This window comes from Ranitomeya imitator, chromosome 8 (assembly GCF_032444005.1).
Source record: "Ranitomeya imitator isolate aRanImi1 chromosome 8, aRanImi1.pri, whole genome shotgun sequence".
NCBI classification, from domain to species: Eukaryota; Metazoa; Chordata; class Amphibia; order Anura; family Dendrobatidae; genus Ranitomeya; species Ranitomeya imitator.
The window spans coordinates 55,223,639-55,247,872 of NC_091289.1; the positions used below are offsets into that span (position 1 = coordinate 55,223,639).

A 24,234-nucleotide genomic window follows, 5' to 3' on the forward strand; every position below is an offset into this window, starting at 1 on the left:
GGTTGACCTCTCCAAATGTAAGTTTTATGGTTGCAGCAAAAAATTTCAATTTTGGTCTCATTGCTCCAAATTACCTTGCTCCAGAAGTTTTGAGGCTTGTCTCGGTGCTGGGTTGCATATTGTAGGGAAGATACTTTGTGGCATTTGCACAGTAATGGCTTTCTTCTGGCGACTGGACCATGCAGCCCATTTTTCTTCCAGTACCTCCTTATTGTGCATCTTGAAACAGCCACACCGCTCGTTTTCAGAAAGTCCTGTATTTCAGCTAATGTTGTTTGTGGGTTTTTGTATCCCAAACAATTTCCTGGCAGTTGTGGACAACATTTTTGTTGGTCTACCTGACTGTGGTTTTGTTTTTACAGAGCCCATGATTTTCTATTTGCTAATCACAGTTTGCTAATCACAGTTTGAACGCTGCTGACTGGCATTGTCAATTCCTTGGATATCTTTTTGTATCCCTTTCCTGTTTTATACAGTTCATCTACCTTTTCCCATAGATCCGTCAACAATTCTTTTGTTTTCCCCATGACTCACAATCCAGAAGAGTAAGGGTACTGTCACACTATAACATTTCGATCGCTACGACGGTACGATTCGTGACGTTCCAGCGATATCGTTACGATATCGCTGTGTCTGACACGCAGCAGCGATCAGGGATCCTGCTGAGAATCGTACGTCTCGCAGCAGATCGTATGGAACTTTCTTTCATCGATGCGTTCGCTTGTAACCAGGGTAAACATCGGGTAACTAAGCGCAGGACCGCGCTTAGTTACCCGATGTTTACCCTGGTTACAAGCGTTAAACTAAAAAAAAACAAACAGCACATACTTACATTCTGGTGTCCGTCAGGTCCCTTGCCGTCTCTGCTTCCCGCATTGTGACTGCCGGCCGTAAAGTGAAAGCAGAGCACAGCGGCTGTGCTTTCAGTTTCACTTTACGGCCGGCAGTCACTGAGCTGAGTGCGGGAAGCAGACGGCAAGGGACCTGACGGACACCAGAATGTAAGTATGTGCTGTTTGTTTTTTTTTAGTTTAACGCTTGTAACCAGGGTAAACATCGGGTAACTAAGCGCGGTCCTGCGCTTAGTTACCCGATGTTTACCCTGGTTACCCAGGGACCTCGGCATCGTTGGTCGCTGGAGAGCTGTCTGTGTGACAGCTCCCCAGCGACCACACTACGATTTACCTACGATCACGGCCAGGTCATATCGCTGGTCGTGATCGTAGGTAAATCGTATAGTGTGACGGTACCCTTAGTGGCTGGATAGAAGATGCAAGAGTCTGTCTGGATCCCAGAAACTCACTCAGCTTTTATGCACACACACTGATTACAAGCAAACAGGTCACAGGTGAGGATGTTACCTTTAGTAGCCATTTAAACCCATTTGTGTCAACTTCTGTGCATGTTATCAGGTAAAAATCACCAGGGTATGTAAACTTTTGATCAGGGTTATTTGGATGTTTTGGAAAAATATTATCATCCATGTCCACTGACAGAACACATTACAGTATATATCCGGTCAATCATGAGGGTTTGGGGCTGTATTTTCCCATGTATGCACAGTATGAGTCTTCTTGGACTGATATTAGAATTATAACTCTCAAGTATAATAAAACCATCTCTGGCCACAAACTTGGTGCAATCACAGTGATTCTTTTTAACCAAAATGTTGCACTTTCAATCATGCAGCCCCATAAACAAGGGTTGTGGATGTGACTTGGCACTGCACACACTGTAGGAAAAATACACGGGTAATGACTCCAGACTTGTTCAGGCTTCGGAGCTATGCCCTACAGACCACGCTATGCTGTTCCCATAACTCCTCAGTAACTTCTGTGGGAGTAAATGGCTGAGATGGGAATACTCCATTCATTTAGTTTCACAGACTTCTCCTTTTTTAAGTCCTCATCACACAAACAATGAGTCACTTCACATAATGGCTTCCGCTTCAAGCCTGATCACCGATTACGGAGGGAAATTACTATTCGCTACAAATGGCATTCACATTACTGACATTATCAGGGCTGCAGACTGGTGAGTAAAAGTAAGGACTTCTATGAAAATGCAGCAGAATTACATTTCACTATACAGTTGTGGCCAAAAGTATTGACACCCCTGCAATGCTGTCAGATAATACTCAGTTTCTTTCTGAAAATGATTGCAAACACAAATTCTTTGTTATTATTATCTTCATTTAATTTGTCTTAAATGAAAAAACACAAAAAGAATTGTCCTAAAGCCAAATTGGATATAATTCCACACCAAACATAAAAAAGGGGGTGGACAAAAGTATTGGCACTGTTTGAAAAATCATGTGATGCTTCTCTAATTTGTGTAATTAACAGCACCTGTAACTTACCTGTGGCACCTAACAGGTGTTGGCAATAACTAAATCACACTTGCAGCCAGTTGACATGGATTAAAGTTGACTCAACCTCTGTCCTGTGTCCTTGTGTGTACCACATTGAGCATGGAGAAAAGAAAGAAGACCAAAGAACTGTCTGAGGACTTGAGGAACCAAATTGTGAGGAAGCATGAGCAATCTCAAGGCTACAAGTCCATCTCCAAAGACCTGAATGTTCCTGTGTCTACCATGCACAGTGTCATCAAGAAGTTTAAAGCCCATGGCACTGTGGCTAACCTCCCTAGATGTGGACAGAAAAGAAAAATTGACAAGAGATTTCAACGCAAGATTGTGCGGATGTTGGATAAAGAACCTTGACTAACATCCAAACAAGTTCAAGCTGCCCTGCAGTCCGAGGGTACAACAGTGTCAACCCGTACTATCCGTCGGCGTCTGAATGAAAAAGAACTGTATGGTAGGAGACCCAGGAAGACCCCACTTCTTACCCGAGACATAAAAAAAACCCATGCTGGAGTTTGCAAAAACTTACCTAAAAAAAGCCTAAAACGTTTTGGAAGAATGTTCTCTGGTCAGATGAGACAAAAGTAGAGCTTTTTGGGCAAAGGCATCAAAATAGAGTTTACAGGAGAAAAAAAGAGGCATTCAAAGAAAAGAACACGGTCCCTACAGTCAAACATGGCGGTGGTTCCCTGGTGTTTTGGGGTTGCTTTGCTGCCTCTGGCACTAGACTGCTTGAACGTGTGCATGGCATTATGAAGTCTGAAGACTACCAACAAATTTTGCAGCATAATGTAGGGCCCAGTGTGAGAAAGCTGGGTCTCCCTCAGAGGTCATGGGTCTTCCAGCAGGACAATGACCCAAAACACACTTCAAAAATCACTAGAAAATGGTTTGAGAGAAAGCACTGGAGACTTCTAAGGTGGCCAGCAATGAGTCCAGACCTGAATCCCATAGAACACCTGTGGAGAGATCTAAAAATGGCAGTTTGGAGAAGGCACCCTTCAAATATCAGGGACCTGGAGCAGTTTGCCAAAGAAGAATGGTCTAAATTCCAGCAGAGCATTGTAAGAAACTCATTGATGGTTACCGGAAGGGGTTGGTCGCAGTTATTTTGGCTAAAGGTTGTGCAACCAAGTATTAGGCTGAGGGTGCCAATACTTTTGTCTGGCCCATTTTTGGAGTTTTGTGTGAAATGATCAATGTTTTGCTTTTTGCTTCATTCTCTTTTGTGTTTTATCATCTAAGACAAATTAAATGAAGATAATAATACCAAAGAATTTGTGATTGCAATCATTTTCAGGAAGAAACTGAGTATTATCTGACAGAATTGCAGGGGTGTCAATACTTTTAGCCACAACTGTAAATGTTGAAGGTCTAGCAGCAGTGGATACATAAAAGCACAGTACCGGAAAACCTACACAGATATGAGCAGAAAATCAAGGAAAAAATATATTCCATAGACATGCATTATTGGATAGACACATAACCAACACAAGAAAAATTACTACAGAGAAGTCTCATAAAATGAACATCTTTATTGATACAAAGATTAAATTAACAATGTACAAAAAAAGAATATTCCTAAAACTGAACCGGTGCACACTTCGTTTGCAGGATAATGCATAGTAATGGAATAAATATAAACACGAGAGTGCTTAGAATCCCCTAGTCTAAATGCTATGTCCATGAAGGACCTATATCTGCCTATAGAGGCAGACTGTACCTACATCTAGTGAGGTGTTCAAGAGGGGAAGTAGTGTGTTTAACTGGCAGCTTCGTCAGTGGTATAGATATTTTCCCCGATGAAGCTATGGGTGAAAAGCGCGTAGGAGCCATTGGATCAGGCCACACACAACTTCCCCACTTGTCTTTTAGTTGGGTCCAGTCCTTCTCAGCCCTTATCCACAGCAGCCAGCTTCAGTGATCTGAACCAGCTTCAATGATTGCGTTACCTTCAGTGATCCGGCCCAGCCTCAGTGATTGGGCTACCTTCAGTGATTCAGACCAGCTTCAGTGATTTGGCAACCTTCAGTGACCCAGACCAGCTCCAGTGATCCGGGCCAGCTCCAGTGATCCGGCCCAGCTCCAGTGATACGGCCCAGCCTCGGTGATTGGGCTACCTTGAGTGATTCAGACCAGCTTCAGTGACTGGGCTACCTTCAGTGATCCGGCCCAGCTCCAGTGATCCGGCCCAGCTCCAGTGATCCGGCCCAGCTCCAGTGATTGGGCTACCTTGAGTGATTCAGACCAGCTTTAGTGACTGGGCTACCTTCAGTAATCTGGCCCAGCTCCAGTGATCCGGCCCAGTTTCAGTGATTGGGCTACCTTGAGTAATTCAGACCAGCTTTAGTGACTGGGATACCTTCAGTAATCTGGCCCAGCTTCAGAGATTGGGCTACCTTGAGTAATTCAGACCAGCTTTAGTGACTGGGCTACCTTCAGTAATCTGGCCCAGCTCCAGTGATCCGGCCCAGCTCCAGTGATCCGGCCCAGCTCCAGTGATCCGGCCCAGCTCCAGTGATCCGGCTCAGCTCCAGTGATCCAGCCCACCTTCAGTGATCCGGCCCAGCTCCAGTGATCCGGCTCAGCTCCAGTGATCCGGCCCAGCTCCAGTGATCCGGCCCAGCTCCAGTGATCCGGCTCAGCTCCAGTGATCCGGCCCAGCTCCAGTGATCCGGCCCAGCTCCAGTGATCCGGCCCAGCTCCAGTGATCCGGCTCAGCTCCAGTGATCCGGCTCAGCTCCAGTGATTTGGCTCAGCTCCAGTGATCCGGCCCAGCTCCAGTGATCCGGCTCAGCTCCAGTGATCCGGCTCAGCTCCAGTGATCCGGCCCAGCTCCAGTGATCCGGCCCAGCTCCAGTGATCCGGCCCAGCTCCAGTGATCCGGCCCAGCTCCAGTGATCCGGCCCAGCTCCAGTGATCCGGCCCAGCTCCAGTGATCCGGCCCAGCTCCAGTGATCCGGCTCAGCTCCAGTGATCTGGCTCGGCTCCAGTGATACGGCTATCTTGAGTGATTCAGATCAGCTTCAGTGATTGAGCAACCTTCTGTGATTCAGACCATCTTCAGGGATCGGTCTACCCTCAGTTGTATTCGGGGAGAACAACAGATCAGCTGCTGAAATTCAGCAGCTAGCTTCAGGGATCAGGACCAGCTTCAGATGAGTGCTTATATACTCTATGGAAAACAGCTTCTAAGCACTGCTCTCCTTCCATAGGACACAGGCCACCGCCGACAGACTGCAGAGGTGGACAATAAGAGTTTTTACAACAACTTTGCAAATTTTAACAAAGGAATAACCCTGTAAAGCAAACTGTTCAGGTGACTTAGGCTGTGGAGAACAGGATGTGATGCAAGCAGAGAAGCAGAGCTCTGGGATCTATCCATCTATCTATATGAGAGACAGTGAAGGTTTACACCCTACAATGTATACACCCTGATAAATGGAAATGTGTCAATCAGTGTGTGTGGGTGCGGTAAGCAGGACTCTTGTTGTCTCTCCTGAGACTGCTGTGAGGATTCACCCTTCCTTTTATTGAGAAATCCTCCTACCGATCATGATTCTATACATCTTGGAGCTCAGTTTCCTTTCCTCTATCATACCCTGACAGTGCAGCATAAATCATCCTACAGGTTCGCTTTTTTGGGGGCATACCCGAGTCCGGCAAACATTGGTAAGGAGGCATCTTTGTGGTCTACACTAAGAATTCATGGATCTGTTTTCCATCACTTCAGATAGGAGTTGCTACTGTTTTGGATTAGCAATTGATGGGCTTAATGTGGACTGTTAATATGGCCATGTGAGAAGAACAAAAAAATAATACATTAAAATAACGGTAATGATCAAAATACATATCTCTAATTATCATAAGGAAAAAATATGAAATTAAATGTTGGAATTAAATGCTCAGTGCAAATATGCAATGACACTTCTGGGCATATATGATTCCCTATAGATTATTCCTATGCAAAGATGGAGTATTATGTTGGCTTTATGCAGAGCCTGTGCGCAGAGTCAAGGAAAGCAGACCTGTCTGGAGTCTTATTCCCCAGTTTATTTGAATGATTATTTTGTTGGAAAATGAAGTTATCAATATGCCGAAACTACTAAATATGGAGGAGTTATGTGGTAAACCCGCTGTAAACCACTAAGATGACAAGCTGCCATCAGGAGCGCACAGAACCAAGCGAGACAGCTGAGTGACGGAGATAAATGAGGCTCCGTGTCATCGACCGCAGCCGCACAGGAAAAGAAAAGGAGGAGGAGGAGGAATATATATACAAACTTGGCGTCTATGAATTTTATAGACTTATTGGAAGCGTTAGTGCCATTCTATATAGCAGGGAAAAAAAAGAAATCATCATCTGCACAAAGAAGCTGAGCGGTTATTTGCAAGGAGCCGCCAATTTTACCAGATAACATATATATATAGACAATTTTTTATTATTTAGCAGCTTTTTTCTACTTTTTCCCATAAATTACTACTCAAGTATTATATAAAAATACCAACAAAGTGTTTCTCATTTTTATCCGAACTGTTGTTTTTCTGCTATAAACAGTACAAAATAGCAAAGGACGCAGGGTTAATAAGTTTCCGATTATGTGTGCTACAGAGTCGTTCTCTGCCCTCATATTTTCAATATATAGAAAGCAGAACACGGGCAGAAAGTCATGTTTCAATTCAGGTACAATATCAAATAATACATAAAAAAAAGTCCTAATAAATATTCAAACCAATGTTATAGGGTCACCCTATGATTATCCCAATCCATTATTCCTGGTTGGATATATAGAGTAAAGACCACTTGCAGTATTAAAGTACAATTTTTTATTAGAATATACTGTATTAAGCGGTGACATCAGTGAGGTGACTGGAGTTCATCAGCTATGACTCCGTTCACCTTATTCACGTCACCACAAGATAGACACGCGCAGGCCAGTGTCTCTGCTTGATGGCAGGCTGAACGCTCGCATCATGGCATCGTTCAGCCTGGCATCTAGATGTAGCAGAGCTAGACTCATCAAGGGACAAATGAATTATTTTCACGTAGGAGAGCTGAGGGATAAGGTTGATTTTTTTTTTTTTTTTTTTTACAGGGGACATGGGCATCGAAGGAATATCTTCACATTAGACAGGTGAGGGATATAAGTTTTTTAATATTTTTTCTATTTTTTTTTTACAGGGGACATGGACTTCAATGGATCTTAGGCGTAAATGTGAGCATAACTGTTTTTTATTTTAAAATAAATGTGTAAAACAGAGTGTTGATTTGTATTTCAAATAAAGGATTTTATTCTTGTTGTGGGTTTATTTCAAAACTTACTATGGGGTTAGTGATGGGGGCAACTTATAGACGCCTCTCCATTACTAACCCCTGGGCTTGATGTCAGCTATCAATGTAAAGCTGACATCAACTCAAACCCTATTATCCCACTTGTCACTGCACCAGGGAAAATGGGAAGAGGGAGGCTAAGCGCTAGATTATGGATGCGCCATTTATGGGCGGCTGAGGACTGATGTTGGTAGCCTGGGAGGCGGGCAATATCTCTGGCACTCTCCCAGGATATTAATATCAACCCACAGCTGTCTGTTTAGTCTTTGCTGGTTTGAATTTATAGGGGGACCCTGTGTCATTTTTTTCTGGGGTCCTCTGTAAATTTACCAGTAAAGGATAAGCAAACAGCTGTGAGCTGTTATTAATAGGCTGGGAACCTTTTGGGATAATGTCCCCTTTCCCAGATTAGCAACATGAGCCCTCAGCCGTAGGCTTTCCCTCTGCTGGTTATGAAAATTAGTTGGGAGCCAATGCCATTTTTTTTTATTTCTTAAACATAGAATGGATACAGCGGGTGCTGAATACAACTCCCATCACTGCCGCCTAGTCGCACTGATCACAGGGAGACCAGGAGACAATGATGAGAGTTGCCTTCAGCAGATGGCGCCTGGGAACAGCACGAACTGTACCACTTCTTCCCAGGCACTGATGTCATCCGTTTCTCATCAGTGTGCACGTGTGCCAAACACATTTTGTCTGTGCTGCGGATAAAAAACTGACATGTCTGCGGGTTTTTCGCACAGACATATTCCGTGTGAAAAACCTGACATGTACGTACCACCATTGAATGCAAATGGTGTGCATGTGGCCGTGTTTGTGGTCCTTAAAAAACGGACCACATAGGGACACAAAAAACAGACTTGTCCTGGTATGAAGACTCTTGGTTCTGTTTGTGTTACTGTGCACCACTACCTGCCCCTGGCCGGCTTTGGCCTGCATTGTCTCGGACTTTCTTGCAGCCTTCAGTGCCAATTCTACAAGTCCTTACTTCATACATGCCTTCCATCCATCACAAAGTAAGACGTAACATTTATATTATTTTGAACCAAGACATCATTTACTAGAAGGTCATTATTTCTTGAGTATTATGCTTATTTTTTTACCACTGTATCTATAACTTACATCAGTGTACCCAGAACATTCCACAACGGTGCTAGTTGTGACCCTCTTATCTTTGGGTCAAGGTTTGGTCACTTGCTGACATGGTGTTGCACCAGACTAGTTTATAAATCGATTCTATACTTTTATAAGGTTCGGGCCATCTCCCAATTTACACTGGAGCTCCGCCCACTTGGATTGGCCATTATGCATAAGATAGCAAATAACTAAGCCACAAAAAAGTAAATTACTATAAGGCTATCGAAATGAGCCTCAATGAAGAGGGAAGTGGATCTGCTGTAGAATACAATAAGTGGCTACATCATCCAGAAGGTACGTCAAAGTATTGAATTGTCATTATTTTTTCTTTTCTTTGATTAAAAAGTATGTACAATGTACATGGGTCGATCTTAACGATGTTGTCTAAAGGCATAAAATAACGACATGTCCCTAGGATATGCCACAGCTTTACGATCAGCGGGCTCCAGCCTACAGGACCCCCCACGGATCCTAATAATGAGCTAGCACTGCGCAGCCTTGACTCTTTTCACACTACACAGGGGTCCCCAGCCATCGTGCTTTCCATTAAAGTGAATAAAGCAGTCTACAGTTTTCGTGTTGTACTCCATTCCCTTCATTCACTGGATCGGTAGAGGAACCAGAGGTTAGATCTCCACCAATTATAAAGTGATGGCATATACTAGAAACGTGTCGACACTTTATAACAAGAATGCTACTTTAATTGTTAAAGATCTTCTTTCAACTTCACAAAGAAGCCCAACTAATTGATCTAATTGCCTTTTGCAAACGGCTGTCTTGAATCTAATTACAGATATTAATTAAAAGTCTCTATAGAGAATTCCATACTCCTGGAGACGGATACATGAAATGCAATCATCCGTCACGCTGTGGGCTGAAATGTGCCTAGCATGAGGAAAAACACACTATGCGTACATACCGTATGTACCATATAGTTACAAATGGAGCGGACATCTCTTGCTGAGCTGGCGCAGACCTGGAGCGCCCTGTGCTGGAAGGCAAGTATGCCTCAGTTAATGGTTTTTGAACCATCCATGGCAAAAAAAAATTATTTTGATGTTGGACAATTCCTTTTATACACTTTGACGACCAAAGTGCTGTATCCTAAGGATATCAATCATCAATAACTTATGGCCTCCACACATGTTGGATGCAACTCGATCCAAGCCACAGATTTCGAGAAGAATACAAGACCATCTGATGTGTACGCGGGCACTCCGACTCTCCCCCACACGTGATGTTGATGGAGAGAAAGATAGAGCAGTCCAAATTTCAACGTCCATTCCTTTTGTTTTTAGTGGAAATAAGATACGTCGGTTGGTGCCTTTCTCCTCTGTCCTCACTGAAAACACATGAATCCTCAGCCAAGCCAAGTACTCGTGTATGGGGACGCTAGTACAGATACGTACCAATTCTCGGCCGACAGCCAGTCTTAGCCCTAGACAACTCCTTTAATAAAAGTAGATGGTTGCGTGAACGTTCAAAAATATTATAAACTCCAAAACTCCTACTTACAGACGGTAAGTTTTATAGTACAACTGCTTGCAAAAAAATAGCCGTTGGCTGAAGAAAATACATACAGTACTATTACCATCAATCAATGCTTATTCACGCCACTGGCTCAGAATCGCGCTCTGACAGCAGGGGACTTCCATCCAATTTTCCTGGCAGTGCCCACTGCATGACGTACTGATCATCTGCTCCACAGCCTGTTACATGTGCAGAAGCCCCTATGGTTGCTTACGAGAAAAATAAAATTTGCAAACGTGCCCACAGTCTACATTGTAGGGTCGGTACAGATTGTTGCAAACATGCCCAAGGTCTACATTGTAGGGTCGGTACAGATCGTTTGCCTATCATTCATGAACTATAACCTTTGCTTTTCACAACTTTTTACGTGTAACCCCATATACGTCTATAGGAAAGGTATAAATCAGATGTAAGGGCCGAACATAGTACCATCTGTAGAAATTTGCACACCAAAAATAAAATAAAAAGGTACACAGTAATGTCCCATAGGTTTCATTTGTCAAGGTTCTACTATTAAGGGGAACGTGTTATCGGAAAATGATCACCTATTGTTTAAATCAGGTTTTTTGTAAAAAATAAAATAAATGTAACAATTTTTTTTAATCCTTTCAATTTTTCACATCACAATTCTACATCTGAAAATGAGATCTAGATGGAGTTGGAGAACGTCCAACTGATCCTGTGCGTGACATGAGGCAAATTGAGTCCAAAATCTACAAGTTTGTACAACATTTGGCCTCGTTTATGGCCATGTCCATGGCTTTAGCGGGAACTTCATGTGAACCCTCATAGTTCCTGTTCTGTACAGATGACTTTTCAGAAGTCTCAGACAGGATTACAATGAAAGGTAACATCTCAGTATACAGTAGTTATACACGACCCACCATTCACCATGGGTGATTTCACAGCTCACCTCCTCCTCCCTTTACAATAAACATTTGCCCAAATCAGAACATGCCTAGAAAACTCTCATGCAGGAGCGAATGAGTCAGAGCCAGTCTATTGCTATCTATGTCTGTGTGCTGCTAAACACATACCGTCTAGTCTTAGGCCAGAGTGAACATTTCCAATGAATCTCACATTATTTTCTATCTTAGATGTTGCAGTTATTGTGATGGTTTTGCATGAACAATCATTTTTACAGATCTACACTACTTAAGGCAACACACTCCCTGTTCACACAAGTGGTTTGTGCTGCTGATAAACAATCCATTTTGGGATGCATTTATACGGCAAGATTACCGGAAATGAGTGTTCCTAGGATTTCTAGCTTTCCGATATTCGAACACTAAAAAAAAAGCTGCCGATCACCAAACAAACAATCAAAACGCTTGTCCGTCGGGTGAAATGATTTTTAAGCTTGCTTAAAAAAAAATCACCTCTTTCAGCAGAACATGTCATATTTACAGGACATGTGCCGCCGAGAACAATGATAGTCTACGTGCACTGAACCATGTATTAGGGACTGCTCTGTGCACATCAGAAATGCAGCCGGCCTTCTAAATAGGCAATGAAACGATTGCCAATCTTCTTCTATGTAGCTGATCTGTGGTTGTTTAAAGCCAAAGGTCGGCCAATGTCAATGAACCCTTAGTTTTCTTATTTGTAATTTAATTGAAGAGCATCGAACAAAGACGTTATGATTGTGTGACAACTCACTAGGCATAATAGGCAACACACTAAAAACTTCAACTGGCCCTGCCAGTTCCTGTACGGACTAGAGTTCCTGCCCTCGTAGTCCATAGTGGTTCCTGTGTGAGCTGAGATAGCCCTAACCAAGGACTAGGGGATGGCAACTCAGACTTATGCTGCCTGAAAGGCCGTCAAGCGCTTCAGATTCCACCTAAAGTACAGAGGAGAAAGCAGAATCCAAATTACTTAAATAAGGTAAAGTGTACTGAACTAGAAAAATACTACAGTGAGTAAAACAAACTGTTAGAGAATATGCAGCTTACTTCCTAAATAGAAATAGAAGATAGTTGCAGGGTTAAGCACATAGGCAGCAAAGAGATAAACCCTAGCTGGTCTTTCACTGACTGGCTTAAACTGCTGCAGTATGACTGGACATCCAAATGAGACCATCACCAGCAGGAAATACCAGTAGGGGGACAGTATATTAAGCAGCACCCGAAAGGTGATAGGTGTTTTCAATTACTCATTTGTCTGCCGTTACTCTAAAAAGACTAAAGCGAGGATAACTGAAACTTAACACCAGGAGAAAAGGTTTATCTGCTGTGGCTCGCCGGACAGAGAAGCCGACCACAAAGCACAGGTTCAAAGGTTTGAACCCAGATGCACAATAAAAGATTTATACACAACTTTTTGCTCCTCAATAAACAAAATATTGCCCCCCCAGACCAAGAGGCAACTGGTACCATATATAGAATAACCTTCACAAAGGGTGTGATCAGAGAATAACAAAACGATCCCCACGATGGTACTATGTAAAATAACAATTTTATTAAATAACTATTAATAACTGTAAAAACATATGAGTTACTACATACAGAGAAAGGTGCAAATCCTCAACAAAGGAGGGACTATTAGCCTGAGTTAGGCACAACAATACCAGGCCAAACAAACTGAACAATAAACCGCACAATATCATTAAATGTCAGTGGGAGAACAAAACTAATAGAGTCTAACATATCATAGTTCTATTGGACTCTCTGGGAGTCTCCATATAGATGCCAATAGATTGTCAGTACCCCCAATAGGGAGATGCATAAAGTCATGCCGTAGTTTTCACCCACTATCACATGCAGCAAAACATGGCGGTATGATGAAAAGGTATATTACCTATTAATGGACCTGGTGTGTGCACCTCGGCGTCCCTCTGCCCCGACGCGCGTTTCGCAGTAGCTTCTTCTGGAGGCGTGTCAGGGCAGGGGGTGAGCCGGTTTATATATAGTAAGCCTACCGTTCATTGGGCAATCTTAATAGCGGAACCTTCTGCAGCTGTACAGAAGTGCGTGTTGTGGGTGGGTGATCGCCGTGCGGTAAGAGTATGACAGCTTCCGCCCCCTGTACGGAGATCGGAAGTGCCGCACAGCAATCCCCAATACAAATGCCGTACAAGCGCTCCAGCTCACTGAGCAACAACCCCTGTACGAAAGCCGGAAGTACCGGAAGTGCTCAGGGGCCGAGCGCTGTACGGAAAAGTAGAGTGACAGGAGAAAGCGGCGCATGCTCCGATGTGTGGATCCAGCAATAATGGTGAGTCGGATCGCGGACAGGGGGTCAGGAGTGTCGGCTCGTCCAAGTCCGACTCCTCAACTCCGTTCTCCATTTGTCCGTTAGCCGCCCTCACCTCTGGTCCCTCATCTGGTCATGCGCACAGAAAAGGTTTATCTGCTGTGGCTCGCCGGACAGAGAAGCCGACCACAAAGCACAGGTTCAAGGGTTTGAACCCAGATGCACAATAAAAGATTTGTTCAATCATTGTTCACGTAATCATTACTTGATGAACAAAAATATTGGCTTACACAAACAATCCTTTTGTCTGCACTCTTGATAATTCTCCTTGTGGTGAGTACTAGTGATGAGCGAGTATACTTGTTGCTCAGGTTTTACCGAGCACGCTTGGGTGACCTCCAAGTATTTATGACTGCTCGGAGATTTAATTTTCATCGCCGCAACTGAATGATTTACAGCTACTAGCCAGGCTAAGTACATGTGGTGGTTGCCAGGTTGCTAGGGAATCCCCACATGTAATTAAGCAGGCTAGTAGCTATAAATCATTCAGCTGCCGCAATGAAATCTAAATCTCAGAGCAGTCATAAATACTCGGAGGTCACCTGAGCAACAAGTATACTTGCTCATCACTAGTGAGTACCAATCTTAAGTCATGTGGAAAGACTAGTTAAAGGGACAACACTGACTTTGAGGATTGCTATCCCCCCAATAGGTGGTGGCAAAACTCCTGACCTCATCTTCTCTGAAGAGGATTTTTGCAAATTTAATTTTTTTAGACGAGATTTGTAAGTCCTATAAATCTCCTGTAGACCTCATGCCAGAGGCCTCTCACATAGCCAAAGCAGTTCTCCTGATTTGCAATAATTAGTAGAGTTGAGCGAATATGTTCGGAATCGGTTGCTGAATCTGAATTTGCCATATTTGTGTCATATTGGTACCCTATTCGTGCCGAATTTAGATTTGACGATCAATTCTGAACCTTTTCGGTCATTTCTAGTCCCATTGATTCCAATGACCTTCGGATGTGTTCGGCAAATATAATATTTGCCGCCGATCGTAACCGGAACTGAATTTTGAAAAATTTACTCAATCATACTAATGAGGAACAAACACCCTGAAACATGTGTTGGCAAATGGAGTGTCTGGTTTCAATATTGACTTTTAGGACTGCTACCCCACTAAGAGGCACACGAGTTCAAGACATATTCATCTCTGAAGAGGCCTTATGATTCAGAGAACAGGACATAAATTAGTCTCTAAACTTACTGTATTTGGATAAGAAACTTATATAGGAACTACTAATGAGGTCATAGCTATAGAAAACAGAGCCTTGCTTTTTGACCAGATACAAAAGAACAGCTAATAAAAAAAGTTTAGTATGGCAAAAAGCTGACCTTAAAAAAAAGAAGTTCAGATTTAAGGATTATAAATGTACAAGAACAATGGTCAGCCCAGCTTGGGAGAGTAGGAAGTATGGAGACTGAATCACTCCTGAAAGCTTTCATCACTTAGTTATTGTAGTTGAGGTAAAGCAAAGCAGTGGGATCGGACAATAATGCCGAACCCTGCTATGTCCACAGAGCCGCTACAAGGTGAACATCTCATCGGATACATACTTTAAAGGAATACTTCGGGGAAAATGCATACCCGGTGTTATTTATAATACAGAGCCTGAGGGCACTGGGCAAGGTATAGGGATGCAATGCAAAGAACCCTACAGGAAAACACCAGTGTCCTGTTCAGCCCTCTCCAGCCTTACACGAGTTATAATACAGCCTACCAGTTCTGCTCGGAGTGTTGCTTTAATCCATTTATAGCATAGGATATCAATTCATTTTTTTAATTATTATTTTAAACTCAAATGGAAATCACACTGAGGTAGTACACCAAGATCAGGGGGTTTCCACAATCCCCTCATTCAGTATTCTAACATCAAGCACTGCCATCACACTGTTGCATCCAGCTTCAAGGACCTCTTCTGACATGTAGTATCATTTGGTCATACTTACATTATCGCTAAACCCCCAAGGACAGTATATGTTCATCCAGTATGCTCTTTTGTGCAGGGCTACTCACAAAATTCACCATCTAGATACCTGCTCTTCATAGCGGTTTGCAAGAACTCGGGCTAATGCACCAAGCTGGCAGACAGCCGCGAGAGCCACACATCACGGTCCCGCGAGCCACATGTGGCTCCAGAACCACAGGTTGGGGGACCCCTGATCTCAAGGATAGTGAGAAAAACATCAGTACCCAAACTGACAAAATACTGGATATTCTACAAGGCTTTTATTCTGGCTTATATTCCTGCAGGGTTAATTACTCACAGGAGGACCTCTTGGAATATTTAGAAGGGATTGGTCTCTCTGTGCTGGGGGACAATCATAGGGAGTTTCTAGAAAGGCCAATTTCACAGAAGGCATTGCAGCAGGCAGTGGGGAACATGCCCAACGACAAGGCACCCGGTCCAGATGGCCTTCCAATAGAAATATACAAGCTGTTTAAGGATGTATTGGGGCAACAATACTTGGAAAATGATTTAATAATGCGTTCTTGGAGGGGAACTTCCAAGTTCTCTGCGTGAGGCAATATTTGTGGTTATTCCTAAAGAGGAGAAGGTGAAGGAATTACCAGATTCATATAGACCTACATTATTATTGACATCTGACATCAAGATCCTTGCGAAAATCCTGGGTGTGGTCATCTTCTCGGTTATTCATTCTCACCACATGGGGTTCATGCCCTCAAATTAACGGCCACTAATTTACGTAGGGTATTCCTAAATTTGCAAGTGGCACAGGTTGACCAAAGAAATAAATGGATTGTCTCCCTAGATGCCACCAAGGCCACTAACCGAGGAATGGAGGTATACGTGGGCGACTAGAAGAGACGTGGCTTGGTCCCAACTTTATCAAATGGATTATGCTACAATACAAGCCCCCGATAGCTAAAGTAAGGGCTAATGGGGAGATGTTTGATGGATTTGAACTTTTGAGCGATATTAGGCAGAGTTGATTCTTATCACCATTACTCTTAACTTGTAACTGAACCATTAGAATGCATTATTAGTAGACTGCACGCGATAGTAGGATTTAAGTATGGTAACAAAGAGGAAAGGACTGCCTTATAAGCAGATAACTGGTTATTTGTTAATAATTCAAACTTCTCCCTTCCATAATTTATTAGACTTGTTAGAATCTCACAAATTCCAGGGTAGCGTGAGATGCTACCCCACCCTCTCCCTAGCTCATAAAATGGTGGTCATGTAAAAAATGGCTGGGGATTAAGGACTGCTCAAAGTATACACCCCTTTGTAATAATGCTAACTTGAGGGAAACTGGAAAGATTTGGAGTATGGCGAAATCAGGGGCTGAAATATGTTTATCAGTTGTTCTTACATGGTCATTTTTGCTCATTTGACTTTGACCACATGAAGCAGGAGTTTAAATTGCGTAATTCAGGCTTTTTTTTAAGTACTTGCAATTAAGACATGCAATAAGGGCTCATGAAACCATATCTGATCTTTCCTTTTTCTCAAATGGGTTATGGATTTTCTGGTGCACACAAACTATAAAAGGGAATTAATTCTTTATTATATAACTCCTTGTTATTAAAAATTCTGGGAGATCCAATGGCATTGATCAGGGCCCAGTGGGAGAGGGATGTGGGCAATATCTCCATTGAGGAGTGTTAGGACATGCTAGAATCGACAGGATTGGTCTCAAATACAGCGCAGAGAAAGTCCCAATTGTTTCTTATACACAGAGTCTACAGGACTCCTAAAGTATTATACAGAAAGGGCCTTAGGGCTGAAGACTGCTGTCCATATTGTAGAGAAGAAGGTGCAGACTTAATGCACATGTTTTGGACATGCCCTTGATTAGTTGGGCCATAGGAAAGTATTGGCAGATTTGTCATGGAGGTGTATAATATTCAAATCCCAATTTGCTAAAAATCCTGTGTGCTAGGTCTGGTGGGGGACGTGGCTGGATATTCCTGTCACGACTCAACAGTGGTCGGTCCAGCAGACGGCACAACACACACACACAAAGGGATAGAAAAAGGGAGAGGGAATGCCCTAACAATACTGAACGAGTGATGGGGCACCTCCTAAACAACATGTGCCTATCCCTAAGCTCCCCCAATGCCCTATGCGGGTCCTTCCGCCCGCCGCGTCACGTGCCTAGTTCCTAGTGGTCACCTCACTATACACTAGCTAGTGTACTGGCCGGCAAGGACGCCAGCCTCACTACTGCAGATAGTATCAACACAAGTGCTAAGCCTGAACTCAAAGTACGTTTTGAAGGTCAACTTGTCAAACACAAGTTCAATCCCAAGTATTTAGGCATAATCCTTGATAGAAGCCTAACCTTCAAATCTCACTTGGAAAAGACAGCACAGAAACTGAAAGCACGCAATAATATTATTCAGAAACTCTGCGGATCCTCCTGGGGTTCCTCCACACCTGTCTTGCGAACGTCTACCCTTGCCTTGGTGTACTCTGCCGCAGAATATTGTGCTCCAGTATGGCTGAATAGTTGTCATGTGAATGCAATCGACAATCAGTTGAACAACTCTATGCGCATAATTTCTGGTGCTATCAGACCTATGCCCGTCCACTGGTTACCTGTCTTGACCCATATCGCACCTGCAAATCTGAGAAGACAAAAGCTCCTACTTAAAGAATACACCAAAGTAGTGAATAATGAAAATCTCCCAATACATCAAAATATCCAAGATGTTCAAATACAGCGACTGAAATCAAGACATCCACCCATCCGATCCGCAATTACCCTGTATGAACATAATTTCAATTTAGAAGAGAAATGGTGTGAACTTTGGGTCAGTGCAGTAGACAGTGAGCCTCAAACGTTTCCTGACTTTCAAAATCCACCACCAGGCTTCAATCTGCCAAGGAAAACCTGGGTCACTTTGAATCGTATCAGAACAAATTTTGGTGTCTGTGCAGATCTTATGCATAAGTGGGGAAAATCTGACTCTCCTGCCTGTGACTGTGGAGCTGACCATCAAACAATTCAGCACATTGTCGAGGAATGTCCCCTCAGATCTTATACTGGTGACAAGAATGATTTCTATACTGGAAATACTATTCCATTCTATACTTGCACACATAGAAAATCTCGATATCCGACTCTGATTTCTGTTCCTTTGTTCTTTTCAATCACTGTTTATCATTTATTTATTCTTATATGATGTTTAAATACATGTTCATACGATTAAAGGGCCACTGTCACCCCCTCCAGCCGTTATAAACTAAAAGAGCCACCTTGTGCAGCAGTAATGCTGCAGTCTAACGAGGTGGCTCTTTTAGTTTTTGTTTCTGTTATTCCCACAATACATGTATTTATAATTCTGCTGAAATACCTATCTTTGTCCATGGAGGCAGGACTGAAGCCTCCTCTTAGAAGCGCCCAACTGCCGTCAGTCATCTCTTGTGTAGATTTTCGCCGCCCCCTCAGCACTGTTATTGTGTGAATTCCGGCGCCTGCGCTCTGCTCTTCTGCCTTGCGCAGGCGCATAGAGCATTTGAACGTCCTAGCGCTGGTGCCGGGTTCCGTTCTGCGCCTGTGCGGGCAGTGCGGCCACCCTGGAACTGAATCCCCGCCCCGCACTGTGTTATGCAGTATGCACAGTGCGGGGCTGGGATTCCTGGGCATGCGCACTCCGCTTCTCAGACGCTCCCCAGGTCCCCCGCCTTTCAGCGTTTGGAACAGCCGCACAGAACAACGCTGGAAGGCGGGGGACCTGTGGAGCGTCTGACAAGTGCAGTGCGCATGCCCAGGAATCCCAGCCCCGCACTGTGCATACTGCATAACACAGTGCGGGGCGGGGATTCAGTAACAGGCTGGCCGCACTGACCGCACAGGCGCAGAAAGGAACCCGGCACCAGCGCTCGGACGGATAATGCTCTATGCGCCTGCGCAAGGCAGAAGAGCAGAGCGCAGGCGCCGGATTTCATACAATAGCGCTGAGGGGGCAGCGAAAATCAACCCAAGAGATGAGTGACGGCAGTTGGGCGCTTATAAGAGGAGGCTTCAGTCCCGCCTCCATGGACAAAGATAGGTATTTCAGCAGAATTATAAATACATTTATTGTGGCAATAACAGAAACAAAAACTAAAAGAGCCACCTTGTTAGAATGCAGCACTACTGCTGCACAAGGTGGCTCTTTTAGTTTATAACGGCTGGAGGGGGGTGACAGTGGCCCTTTAAATAAGTATCAACACAGGGGGTAGTGACAAAAGCACGAGACCAACAAGGAAAGGAAACAACAAAAACTTAGCTCAAGCTTCAGTTGCAAGCTCTACACAGCAAAAGATACGGAACCAGGACCTCAAAAGCTGATACACTGCTGGCACCAGAGATCTCCCAACTCCTAGGCTGGTCTTCAGAAAAACACTCTATTACCAACAGTCAGCAGATGCGTCATGTGACTTATTAAAAAGATGCTGGGAGTGGTCACCATCCACATCAGCTGATCAGCAACACAGCAGCTGCCAGCAAGGAAACCGAAGAACAATATCTTCAGTAGTGAACTGAAAATTTACTTCTCTGCATTGAAATTGCAACATCAAGAAGGAAAAATACAGATTTTCCAATTATGGAAAACTTAAAACAAAAATTTCCAAACATCTCGATTTATTCTGTATTGTATTGAGTACGAACACCACGTGTAGAAACACTCACACACACACACACACACACACACACACACACACACACACACACACACACACACACACACACACACACACACACACCTTGGCTGATACCAACTATCTGGGAATAAAAATGGTGTGACATATCCTTGTGAAGGCTTCTTCATAGCATTGCCCAAGTGGTCTCCAGACCATCATCTGGATGTCATTGAGTCCAAGATAGAAGCGGGACTCGTCGCTGTAGAGCAGTGTTCCCCAAGTCCAGTCCTCAAGAGCCACCAACAGGTCATGTTTTCAGGATTTCCTTAGTATTGCACAGTTGATAATTGCATCACCTGGACAGGCAAGCATTCAATGACCTGTGCAATGCTAAGGAAATCCTGAAAACATGACCTGTTGGTGGCTCTTGAGGACCGAACTTGGGGAACACTGATGTAGAGGATAGACCTCCACTCCAACTTCCACTGCAGTCTTGCTCTGCATCAAGATAGCCTTTGAGAGTGGTGGTGTGAGGTCAATTAAGAGACCTTTAGAAGGGAACATCACACCAGTCCTAGGTACACTTAACAGCTCAGCATTAAATTGAATTAGTCGAGGGACCAGTATTGCAGCCATTTCTCTAAAGTGTCCCAGGAGCCATCTTTCAACATGACAACACCAGGCCGTATGTTCTTGCTATACTCTGAACATTCTGTCAGCCTAAATGTGCTACCATACCCTACAGTGTCTCCTGACTTGTCGTCCATCGAGCACATCTGGGACTTCCTTGATTGGAGATTACAAAGGAGCTGACAGCAGCGGATCTTGATGATTTGTTCAAGCACGTTCAGTGGTAGAACATTCCTCAGGCAACTATTAATAACCTCATTGATAGCAGACAAGGTGTGTAAGTGCTGGAAACATCTGTTCAGAATAAGTCACCGAAAAAAACCTGAACTTATTCTAAAACGGAAATAATCCCTAAACTGAAAGTATAGCATAAAAAGCAAATATTGTGTAGCTACCCAACAAAGTGTCCATGGAAAGCCTAAAAAAAACAAGTGCATTAGAGTTTCAGTGTTTTCCACATTTAAACTATTACATGCCTCTTTTTGGTGCATAATTCGATCAAGCCCTGGATGAAGCTCCAGCGAAACGAACGTGCGTCGGGCATACACATATGCTAGGCTCATTGGTCCATATAAGCCATTTTAATTATACATGATTTGATGCACGGTAGTTATAGCTCTGTAGCGGGTCCTATTTTTTGGCTGTAACTGAACATGACATTTTATTTGTGAGATTTTATTGATTGAACACACTACTGTTGCACTTTTTATGGTTATACCTCCTTGGGGGTAGTAGTTCATTTCACTATGGATACATTTGACTCGATGCTTTGTACTATGCTATTTATTTATGACTACATAGGCTTGTTATAATGTTGATAGTAATTCATATATGTAGAATTGGTAATTATTTTGTCGGTTATGCATTTTCCAATTTCTTACTGAGAGTTTACATTTTGCTATTTATTTGCTCTACGCTGGGACTCTTACGAGCATCAACATATTATCTCTGAGATATGTCCGTATTTAGATAATATATTGATTATCTCCAATTTTTATGGATTAAGGTACCATCACACTAAGCGACGCTGCAGCGATACCGACAACGATCCGGATCGCTGCAGCGTCGCTGTTTGGTCGCTGGAGAGCTGTCACACAGACAGCTCTCCAGCGACCAACGATCCTGAAGTCCCCGGGTAACCAGGGTAAACATCGGGTAACTAAGCGCAGGGCCGCGCTTAGTAACCCGATGTTTACCCTGGTTACCATCCTAAAAGTAAAAAAACAAACGCTACATACTTACCTAACGCTGTCTGTCCTCGGCGCTCTGCTTCTCTGGTCTGGCTGTGAGCGCTGGTCAGCCGGAAAGCAGAGCGGTGACGTCACCGCTCTGCTTTCCGGCCGCTGTGCTCACAGCCAGACCAGAGAAGCAGAGCGCCGAGGACAGACAGCAGTAGGTAAGTATGTAGCGGTTGTTTTTTTTACTTTAACGATGGTAACCAGGGTAAACATCGGGTTACTAAGCGCGGCCCTGCGCTTAGTTACCCGATGTTTACCCTGGTTACCAGCGAAGACATCGCTGAATCGGTGTCACACACGCTGATTCAGCGATGTCTACGGGGAGTCCAGCGACGAAACAAAGTTCTGGACTTTCTTCCCCGACCAGCGATATCACAGCAGGGGCCTGATCGCTGCTGCCTGTCACACTGGACGATATCGCTAGCCAGGACGCTGCAACGTCACGGATCGCTAGCGATATCGTCTAGTGTGACGGTACCTTTACTTTATAATGGACCGAAGCTTCCTCTTCGGTAGAAATCACTTTTCGGAAATCACAGGCAGTTTACCAGTGACCAGAAGCTACCACCACTTACAATCGGTGATGGTCACAGCTCATCTCTTCCCCCTCTCTGCACAATGACCTCTGCACAGATCACAGAGCATGCCTAAAATGCTTTCCCATTAAATAAATCTGGCAGATATATCAAAACACTCTAAAAGTAAACCTGCCTTTGTTCCTCATGGTAACGATGCACCGGCTTAATTTAGCTTCCATTCCTGACAGCATAGAAGTGGTGCCGCTTAGTTGCCAATAGCAACAAAGTCAGTGCTTTTCTTTTTTAAAGCAACTTTGAGAAATCTGACCCAATTATTCGAGATCCTGTCTTTGGTCACGCAGCTGCGGTAAAGCCAACCTCTAAATGCTGTCAACAGAAGACTGGGCAAGATGGCCGCCCCATAGGTATGTATAGAAAATAGAATACAATAAATTCTACAACCAGAAATTAAAAACAGATTAGAACAAGAAAATATGTATCACTATCTGGTTTTAATTGTTAAAAGACAATATAATGATATTTGTTAAAAGACAATATAGATGACACATTCCTTTTGTGACCCCCATTTTCTAGCCAGGGTAGATGGACACTCCTAAATTGCATCTTTTGATATTTTGGATCCAGAAATCCACGTCTTATTATATGGATGGCAATTAATCTGAATGACTGGAATGGAGTACTACATTTTCCCTTCCATGGCCACTTACAGATTTTCTTAGCGATCACCGGGCCTACAAGAACCAGACTTATGGCAATCAGCCAACCGGTAGAGTAGGTATCTTTGCGGAAGGGGTTGTCCCTATGCCACAGACACTCTACAATTTATCTTAGAAGGTAATTCTGGAATTTTCCTTTTCAGTGTTTTAAAGCATAAACACAGTATAGAAAATAATGCACAATACGACAACTTACTGATACTGGCTAGTTGTGCGGATAGAGAAGAAGCAGATGTCTGGACAGAATCAGAGGTTGCCTCCAGGTCAACAAAAGATGGCGGGGCTTCTCTGTTGCTTGGGGTCTAATTGGGGAGAAAAAAAGAATGATTGTTGTTAGTTCTGATCGTAAATTGTATGTTACATCCATCAGCAACCCTACAGCACACTGACACACTGGATGAATACCGGGCAGTTAAGGTTGTTAGACTATCTAGCACATGATTATATCTCCATGGTAAGAAGAAGATTCATTTTAATTCTTTCAAAGTCATATAAAATAGTAATTAAAAACAAGAACAATATAAAAACACAGATTACAAAATAAATATATGCTGAGAAGTAAAATAAATAATCAATACGGCTATCACAATCTATAACTTCCCAATGTTATATTACTTGTTATATGCCAGTTATAAAAACATGTTTTCCTAAATTCAGCTAACGAAACCAGCTAAGCCTGCAGACATCCTTGGAATGTTCTGTAAGCCGATGATTTCTAGGTAAGATGTCCTCGCGCAAACCAGACGTATTACCAGGCCAACAGTCTTGGAAAATTAAAGATTGTTTATGCAATGTTTTATTATTATTTATGATGTGCAGCATACTTTGGGCATGTGCAAAGACTATATAGCTGGGAGAAAGAATTGACTTAATGAAGTTGTCCACCACTTG

At 43.4% G+C, this 24,234-nt stretch overlaps 1 protein-coding gene across 1 annotated transcript in view; it reads right to left on the bottom strand.

Annotated features, from left to right (window-relative positions):
* TOM1 (target of myb1 membrane trafficking protein) overlaps positions 1–24,234 on the bottom strand; it is a 110,620-nt gene that overhangs the window by 23,231 nt on the left and 63,155 nt on the right. Inside the window, exon 10 of the mRNA XM_069736941.1 lies at positions 23,540–23,645. Coding sequence (XP_069593042.1) covers positions 23,540–23,645 — 106 coding nt within the window. The remainder of the gene's footprint in view (positions 1–23,539; positions 23,646–24,234) is intronic.